Source organism: Limulus polyphemus, unplaced genomic scaffold (genome assembly GCF_000517525.1).
Source record: "Limulus polyphemus unplaced genomic scaffold, Limulus_polyphemus-2.1.2 Scaffold1951, whole genome shotgun sequence".
Classification (NCBI taxonomy): Eukaryota; Metazoa; Arthropoda; class Merostomata; order Xiphosura; family Limulidae; genus Limulus; species Limulus polyphemus.
In genome coordinates, this window is record NW_013667561.1 from 177968 (window position 1) to 188406 (window position 10439).

Here is a 10439-nt window from a genome sequence, read left to right on the forward strand (position 1 = left end):
CCCATTGCAAGAACTATCGCATTCTGCCCTATATTTATTATACATTAAGCTTAAAAGTCAGGGCTTGGACCTACTCAAAGTTATTAAGAAAAGTGGGATGTACTGTATCGACAAAACTTTATAATTCACACATGAGAAATAAAAGTCTATTTTCCGAAACCTCGAGTTTCTTGTTTAGCTATTTACTTTATTTTTTACGTGTTTTCTTAGTTTCGTGAAAGCAGCGACATATTTCAGCTACGTGGCTGTTATACATTGCAAGTGGTACAACGAGTTTTACATCTACATTCATAATTCCTAGAGTTAAAACCACACAACTATCTTCTCTGTGAAGATTTAATACAAACGTAAATCCAATTTGACGCCAAGTTATTTTTAAAATTGTTGTCAGATTTCATCTATTTTAAAGGTTGAATTATATGCAATATTTTAAATTACTTGTGCATTTTGCTAGTGCAATGACTTGCTTCTTACCTCAAAGCAATGGTTTGAGAATGATCTGACGTGTTCCTCTCTAACCAGATCGAGAATATTAAACACAAAAATAAAACATCTGATATGATAGTACAATATACATTACAATTGTAAAAAAATATGCCTGCAAGGCTATGACTCATGAAATCAGGTTAAACTTGTATAATTAGAGTTTAGAGTAAAAATGATGCATATTATAAAGCAGCGCGTCATACTTGGTACGTGGTTTCTTGTAGCCTGAATTGTGAAAAGTTTATTTATGCACACAAACACAACAACAAAAATCGTATTTTTTTCTTTATAGGTTTCATTTCAAACTAAGTATTTTTCCTATACCCTTACTTTGCAATATTAAGAATCTGAAAATCTTCAAGCCCTCCCTATAAACTATATTCAGTGCTAATTTGACATTTTGACAAATTTAAGCAAGACTTATAAACGTGTACTGTTTTTTTTTTATATATTTAGTTTTTGTAAATACTTTTTCAATTCAATGTTTTCAGTAAAATTTCAAGATGAAAGGTTCCACGACACAGGGAAAATTTTTTATGATGGGATAGCTTGACTAGATTCTGGAAGTTGTTTCTTCTATACCTAGGCTTCTAAAGAAAGTGTATGCTCACCATTTGTATTGAGTTTTTATATTTGTACACATATATATGTAAAAATATAGTGCATACTGATTTACTTGAAACCGTTTTATTTGCTAATTTACAGAACAAGAAAACATTATTACTTATAAAAGTTTGTAAAATTTTTTATTGTACAGCTGTAAGTGATGATTTTACATCTATAATGCATCCAAAACCCCAGACATTTTTCCTACATAAAATATTTGTGGTACATCAGTTTATAAAAATAGGGGAATAAATTTTATAACTTTTAAATTGCAAGCAAAAATATATAAAATTTTGATCTTGTATTCATACACCTGAACTCCAGAAAAAATTTACTATATAAAAATTTGTTAGAAGTCAATGTATACCAGAAAAAAAAGTTACCATTTAACAACTGTATGTTATACAACACACAATTACTTCAAAAAGTAATATATCTTGACACTTTTGTACTGCTTTTTTTAAAAAAAAGACAAGATTATAACTTAAATATATGAAAATGAGCATTTAAAAATACTGATATATTCTTTTATATATATATGTGTGTGTTTAGATATATACTTTACATTTCAACAAAGCATGTATAACTAATAGATTAAACCTTTAATTAATGTATTTAGATATATAGTTTACATTCAACAAGGCATGTATAACTAATAGATTAAACACATAATAAACTTTGGTACATGGAATGATAGTCAAAAATATCTGCAAGGCATCATCATGTGGTACACAGTTCTAACTTCATAATTCACAGTTTTAACATTCAAACATTAAAATGCACACATCTGCACAAGCACGATTAACTACTCTATACGAAGTCCAAAGGTTAAGTTACAAATTTATGCTTTCCTGGAGGATACAGATGTTTTGGAAGTTCTGTTGGAATGTCATGACCTTCAAGTTTGATATTAATCAAGTGCATGGCTAGTGCAAATTCATCTGAATCCAACATTCCATCCTTGTCTATATCAGAAAGCTTCCAGATCTTCCCTAGCACAGAATTGGGAAGCTTAGATTTTACCATTTCTGCTTTAGCACTTGCTCCAGATATCTTTCCATCTACTGGGTTCAAATTATCAAAAACTTCATCATACTTAAACCTTTCTCTTGAAACAATCCAGTCTTGTTGCAGAGAACCAGCATCAGCTCCTTCTCCACGACCATAACCAAATGGGCTCTGCTCTGCAACTCCTTCAAATGCACCCCCAACAACATCATAATTTTTGGAGCTTTCAGTTTGCTCATGAGGAATCATACCCATTAGCTGAGAGATATCTTCAGCTAGCATCTTTTCAACCATTTCTAGAAGTTTAGGCTTAATATGGTGAAACTTAGTAAAATCTTGTTCATTTAATTTCTCCTGCATATATTTTAGGTCTGGGAAGTCACCTGGAGGAATTTGTTGCTCTCGTTGGATCTCTGCATACACATTACCCAGGTTCTTGATAAGCTCCTTCTTTTTGCTGTCCTTCCCAAAGACAGATGGCATGTCTCTGCGGAGGATGCTGATGATGTAAGCATGCACCTGTACAAGGAGAGAAACTGTTAATTCTTTTTAGCAAAAACAACAATCACAAGAAATAAAAAACAATGTAGAAGTATCTATGTGCACATGATCTCTAGCATAAGTAATATTTCCAATGTAACACTTTACAAGAATGCGAAAGGATAATTAGTGGTACTAGTCCCTTAGAGATATAATGTTACAGTGTATCCCAGTAGTTTCCAAACTGTGTATTGTGGCAAGTTTCTAGGGGTGTCACAAGATTTTCACCAAATAAAGAATAATTAAGAACATAAAAAAAAACTACAAAAAAATTGCATGTGGTAGCATGGGTGTTGTGCAATTCAAGTAGGTTAGGGTTTCATCAGTGAAATAAAAGTTTGGAAACCACTGATTTATTCAAACAAAGACCATACCATCTTCTGACACAGTGATATATGAACAGGACCCAGGACAGCACTAGAACTAGATACTGTGTATCATGAATAGAACCCAACTTCAGCACTAGCCATTGATACAGTCATAGATACAGAATCCTATGATAAAACATTAGCATACTCTCTGATCCAGTGATGTATGGATAAAACCAATATCAGTACTACCTTATCATATAATGATACACAGACAAAACCCTTGCTAGGCAATTAATATGATTATATTGACTAGTGTCCTATAAAATAATTGACAAATCAAAATTAATATTTTTAATTATTTCAAGGTTGTTCAGCTTAACTGATTAGTGTCACAACTCACAGAAATAATCAATTAATTGAAATTAGGGTTTCTGATTGTTAGTACTTTTGATTATTCCAACTATCCAAGTAATTGAAATGTTTACTATTACTTCTTCCATTGGTAGAACTGCACATGAAAGTGTGCATTGTATACTGTTTGTACACAATTCATATATGTGAAGATGTGGCATTGTAACTGTTGGTGAGATGACTAGCCACAGTGATTCTTGTTATTTGCAGAATTGCCTCTAAATAATAGTGTAGCTTTAACTTAACATACTTCTTACAAGCTACAAACATAACCAGTGTTTTTATAAGGTATAGTTGCTTTAATAATAAAAAAGTTACAGGAAGTTAATATTCATTATTCTTTGTTCATCAAAAATATGTTGATTGCTGAATAACTTGTTCATTTAACTGTGTTTGTCAGAAATGACTAGACATGAACTAGTAACAGCCTAACAGTATGTAACACCATTAAGTTGTTAACCTATTTACATGAACAGGACTTCTGTTTAATTATGGCTAGCTCTGCTAGATAGGAAACACTAAAAAGGGAAAAAAAAGTCTGGCTGTTGTTATGTGCCACATAAACACTGCTTAAAAGTATAAGCTTCTCAGAATGCATGTGTGCTTCTAAATTTTCTTTCAACCTGTACTGTAAAATGTAAACATGTTAATCATTTTAATATATTCTTTCTAAATGTTTGTCTATATCAACAACAACTTCATTAAAATCTGTTTTTTTTTTTACTTATAAAGTTGTTAATTATTTGTTAAGTTTTCACATTGGTAATGCAATTAGGAAAAATGACAAAATATTTGTAATTAAAATTGTTTTCATATCACTATGATTTTAATACATCTTATAATACTTCAATTCCACCTTATGAATTATTTTACTCCCTGCATAGAGGTCATCTAGTATCATCATAAGTTTTCTTGCCAATCAATAAACGTTGTACTGTGTTTGTTTTCTAAGATAGGCACAAATTTGTTTTCACTGAATTATATATACTATCTATCGCATATTATGAAAGAACATTTACTATTTTTATCACATTCAATCTAAGGGCAATTATTTTTAACAAAGAATTAGCTTATCTAGATTTAGTAGTCTTGTGAACACTTATATGAAGAATTGTATTAATCATATTGTTATGACAGCGGAAGTCACGCGATGCTGGGAGCATGCGTGCTGGAGTTTCTAGAAGGATCATGACTTATCGAGGAACCCCGCGAATGTCCCAGTGTTCGCCAGGCACCCCTCTTTTTTAGTATATAAGCCCGGCAAATAAAGCCAGCGATAGAAGAGATATAGACAGATTGAAGAGATAGATAATTGAGTCAAGCGAACAGTAGGCACCATAAGTAAAGTGTATGAACCACTGCGATTTATAGCTTGTGTTATAAAGGTTACTAAGTTTAAAGTGACTGTGGAAATTCTGTGTATTACAAAAAGTTGTATCGAGAAAGAATAAACTAGTTTTAATCAAGAAGGGACTTGTATTGCTGAAGTTTCTCGGAAAGAATTTTACCGGAAATTATCAAACAAGCAGATATGTAACAATAGTTTCAGCTTGTTACAGGATTCTGTCTGCACTGCACATATCATACATGTTCATGTACAACAGTTTAGGATTAAAAATGTAACTTAATCCTAAATTGTTGTACCTGAACATGTTTATCATATTAAATGAAGGTTAGTTAAAAGAAGTCTTTAAAAAATCATAAAACAAACTGAAAATAGAGATTATTCTCAGTTAACAATAACTGATTAGTTGAATGTAATTGATTAATGAGCCTGACAATTGATTTGTAGATTCTATTAATCGACCAGCTATGTACACTAATAATAATTTTCCATATATGTTTAAGGACTCCAACAGTACTTGAAGCTAACAGCAATTGTTTGCATGTTCTATAAGTAAGATATTCTCTATTATTTCTTTATTGTTACTTTATGTAACAGTACTGGTTAATATGTTTAATGTCTAATTTTATTATTTTCCATTTTAATTTTTATTATTGATATTTTTCTGCATTGTTACCTTAATATATGGGTTTAGGACTAACCTAAATCTCCTAAGCTGACAAAACCTTGTAAGATATTAATGGGTTTACTGTGAGAGTACCTAACAGATGAAACAATGCATTCGAATCTTTATAAGTAAGAATTAAAAAAAAATATGCATTTTTCATTTAATTATACTCAATATCATTATGTGGGCACAACATGACAGTACTAGCCTCTAAATACACTCTTATAAAGCATGTACAAAACCAACAACCATCTTCAGTACCATTTTACATCACCATCTCTATCACTAACATCCACTGTATAGAGAAGGCCCTTATTAGCTTTTGACAGGTAGCTGCAAATTAAAACACTTATTGCAGTTTTGTTTACATATATCCAAGAAGAACTGATAAAAGTTTAGTTGGTTTAATTATATAACAATTTTTAATCCCGATGAAAGTTTAACAGCGTGTTTTTCAGTAACAGAGATGAATATACAAAACAAAGCTAGATGCTTTTAATCATGTTTCTTACTTGATAAGCAGCATATTTTCTGCTTGTTGTGTTCTACTTGTAAATGTTTTTTTAATAACATCAAAAATAGCCTAACAATATTTTTTTTATCATAGAAAAGTTATGTATCTCTCTTAAGACTTTTTTTTTTTGGTATTATCTATGTAGATACACTTTTTAAAACAATTGGTAATGATTTTAAAAATCCATAACTGAGAAAAAGAAAAACTCCATCTTAGAGAAACACACACATGCTTTATTCTGTGTTTCTCCTTTATTTATGTGTTGTTTTTTATCCCATTTCCCATAAGTGTAACCATGGACATCTTTTCATCTGCTTATACACTACTTAGTTGATGAGGCAGCCACATAATACATACTTTTCACTGAAGTTTGTTACAATGTATCATATGTACCTTCTTATCTAACCTTCTGGAAAAATAGGTATGTATAGTTTAAAAAGAAAAAAACACTGGTGATGGTTTTTGCAAGTTATCAGTCTTAATGTAGTTGGTGTGGAAAAGAACCACATAAAAATTAAAACTACACTTTGTCTTAAAAACTTGGCTTCAAGAATTTCTAGTTTCATAATGAGGTTTTTTCAATTCCTATTCTTTAATTTCATAAAAGAATGCCATTTTTATCATAGTAGCTGAACTTCTGAATGAATGTTTATATAAAACTGTATGTGTCAAAAATTTAATTTAGTAGGATGAAATGTGGTGTGTGGTTTATATATATATATACATATAAAGGGTATTTTAAGTTTGTTGGCTGCTACATGTCAGTTTTTGTTGTATCTTTTATGTGGTACCTTTGAAGATAATCAAATCTTGATCATTCTTGAAGAAATGGGTCAATTTGGACAAAGGCTAATGTCTGTTGCAATAGCTTTTTATCCATTTCTTTTTGTCTCCCCTCAGTCAATCATCAATTGTTTATAACCAAAATATTTCCAAATAGCAATATTCCCTTTAAACAAAGTTTCATAATGAAGTCACAAAGTTTGAAAACAATTAAAACTTTATCCACAGGTTAAACTACAAATGATATTGAAATCACCTTTCAAGATTCAAAATCTATTTAGGTCTAAAGACCTATTACCTATGCATTCCAGGATCATGTATAAGTACATGTGATGGCTGCAATGGCATTTACATTGGAAAAACAATATGTCAGTTACACCTATGAACCCACAAGAATATGGGAGTATCACGCAGAACTGCTAAACAACTATAAAATCCTACGGACTCCACAATTTGCAATTCATATAAACAGTGAAAACAACAACCGCATCATCTTGATTAATAATTTAAAAGTTATCTCATCTAGATTATCCAATATTGAACTATTAATTAAGGAAATTTATCTATTATAAATTAACTCCCAACTTTAAATGACAACACTAGCTTCACTAGAGTTATGCCTATTTTGAATAACTTGTATAATATTGTTACAATTGCTGCACTTTCCTATCCTTTTATGCATTTGTTTTTTAATTGACTTCATCCCTTTACTCTGCATTTTAGTTCCTCTTTACAAAATGTTAGAAATTTAGAGAATTTTTTTACATAATATTTTAACTTGCTGAAGATGAAATATGTACTTTCTGAAACATTCATGAATTAAATGTTTGTTACTGTCACACAAACACAGATGACCACGCACTAGCATGTCCTTTTAACACCTGAAAAGTTTTTGCACATATCTATTGTCCTGTAAACTTATAAAGTGTATACATCTATGTATTAATTTAGTATGATGAGCAGAAGTACGTGACTTGTGATTTTTAGAAAATGTCATCCTCACTGCTCTGGTTATTTTATGATTAGTACTTGCACATGACAGGTTTATATTACCTAAACATAAATGTTTGCTAGATTTTTCATTCATATAACTGGATATTCCTTATTTGTGTGTGTGTGTGTGTGTGTGTGTGTTGCGTACTTCAGAGATGACAAGTTCTAATCATTAGATGACATCTGTTAACATTGTTTGATACGCTATTGAGAGGTAAAGGTTAGTACAAAATAATGGAAGCTGCTGGAGGTGGTGTAATGATGTAGAGAAAACATTCTTGTGTTGGTATTAAGTCTGAAATATCTAAAGAAATTTTTATTTAAGCATCAAAGAGATTCTCTGATTTCATAGTACTGCTTATATGATCACTTTAAACATAGTTATAAAACTATACTTAAAAGTGTGTAATTGTAGGTGTATTCTTTATATTTACATATGTCGACTTTAACATTTTTACATCTATGGTAATTGGAATAATGCTTCAAGTACATAAAATAAGGTATAGACTATAAGGAAAAAAGTTAATAGTGTGGACTTGTATTTTTTAGGTTATAAAGAATTATTTATAGGCAACTTACTTCAAGTATTTGTCATTTAGCTAGTAAGGTTTCATTTTAAAGTTCAGGGGGAGGACACCCTTGAGGTAAGGGGAGAATTTAATGACTGAAATAGCCATTAATTTTACCAATCCATAACCTGAATATATATTTTTAGTTGGATATGTTCAGGTAATTTTTCCACATTTTTGTGCAAATTTTCTGTATGTGGTATGGCATCCTTATTAACCAAATATCGAAAGGTCATAAAGATGTACTACTCCTTTTACTCAGGCAGACATTCATATACTAACAGCTAAAAACTTGTACCAATTTGACTCTCTGTCTGACCTTCCAGAAGAGGGGAAAACCAATCTCAAGGAATGGCACTCAACTTGTACAAATTGGTATGAGATAGGGGTTTTTCTCTCCTATAAATGTTATTTGGAATAGTCACTGACATATGCAGTGTTGTATTCTGCTATACTGCACTCTGTCTAAATTTGGGTGATAAATCAGAACACTTATTCTTCTTGTCCTGTGCCAATGTTGAAAAAAGGAGTCTTCTCAACCCTAGCCACATCAAAAAAGCATGAAGACAGCCAATCTGGTAAACAGACATAATACAGAATAATTATGAATAAAGATTTTGCTTTATTTCTGCACATGTATTTTTTTATCCTTTGCTGTACAAGTTTAATTTATCATCTGCATATAATGTCCAGAATCTGCATTTTGTAGATACCTTTAAACTTCTCTGCTAAATATCAGTAAACCTGAATATCACATCGTAAAATTATTAACACAATAAACAACCATGTCAAATGTATCCTTTCACTTTCATTAATCTATTAAAAACAAACAAATTCAAAATAACAGTCCACATCATTCCATCAGACTCAGTTTTAATTACCTCTGATGAATACACTTCTGGATTGTACATTAAATTGAAAAATAACTTTTTAAAATTAGTGTTTAATTTATTCATATTTTTTTGGGCTGAGGAGCCTCGAATGTATTGAATGGCTTACTGTGATCTTGCCTCTTCTTATATTCTTATTGTTTAAATACTTATCAAGAACAGTTAATCTTAGCTTTTAACAATAACAAATACTTAAGATATGTTACCTCTAAAATATTTTATGATCCAAAAAACACAGGTTCAAATCTTTAAGTCTCTCATTATAGTCCAAATTCTCTGACTATAGTAGCCTATTTATCCATCCTTTCTAGATGGTTACTATTGCTTTTACAATAAGGGTGATCAAAATAGAACATAGTGCTTGAAAAAAGGCTTCACTAGAGAAGACAATAACTTTCTTGCTTTTAAATTATAAATTTATAAAAATATGTCTGAAAGTTTTTGTTTTTTTTCAAACGTATTAATAGTTGAGAGTGATAATAACAATTAACAAAATAAATGGACCTTGTTTTTACTGTGTCGTGTTTAGGATACTAATTCTAAAAATACAAGGAAATGAAAGATGAAATTTCTATAATGATAGCTGCTATACTGATCTGATAAAATGACTTAAAACTTTCAGTAAACTACAACAAAAATGAGTTTGAAACAACTTGAAATATATGACTACATATAGTAAATATCAACATATGTCTATTGATTGAGGGAATAATAAATTGCTCACGAGAAACTGTTCTAGCATATGAATGATTACAATCAGATTACTTGTATACATTGTAGTTGATAGTTGCTAGCATAAAAGCATTGTACATTGGTTTCTGGTTATATATGTACTCTTATCAGGAAATATACTTCTATCATTTGAAAACCTTTATCAGTTTCATATATCAGAGAACTATTTATAAACATTGCATAAGTAATATTTCCATTAACTGTAGGTACTTGTTATAAAGAAAACTTAGTGGTATCTAGCTAGTAGCAACTACCCATGGTTGGGTCAAGTCCACAGACCTGCAAGGTCCCCACCAACTTCTTCAGGACTCTCACAATAGTTAACAATAGTGATTAAGGGCCCTCCATGTAATTGTCCTCCATTAGCTCCAAGTGGTCTAGTTGTGAAACTGCCAGTAAGTACTACCCATGGTCAGATCAAGTCCATGGGTCCCCACCAACTTCTCTGAGGACCCCTGCATTAGTTACCAACAGTGGTTAAAGGCCCCCATGTAATTTTGCTCCAAAGACTCTATGAAGTCTAACTTTGATACAGTTATAATGGCTGGAGCCGGCTTGAATGGGTAATGAAGAAAAACTTTAAT

General features: G+C 30.9%; 1 protein-coding gene across 1 annotated transcript in view; it reads right to left on the minus strand.

Annotated features, from left to right (window-relative positions):
* Nucleotides 1-1221: 1221 nt before the first annotated feature.
* The window catches only part of LOC106465459 (EH domain-containing protein 3-like), an 11914-nt gene continuing 2696 nt past the window's right edge, over nt 1222-10439 (minus strand). Inside the window, exon 2 of the mRNA XM_013925688.2 lies at nt 1222-2619. Within this exon, the coding sequence (XP_013781142.1) occupies nt 1921-2619 (699 nt within the window). The 3' untranslated portion in view covers nt 1222-1920. The remainder of the gene's footprint in view (nt 2620-10439) is intronic.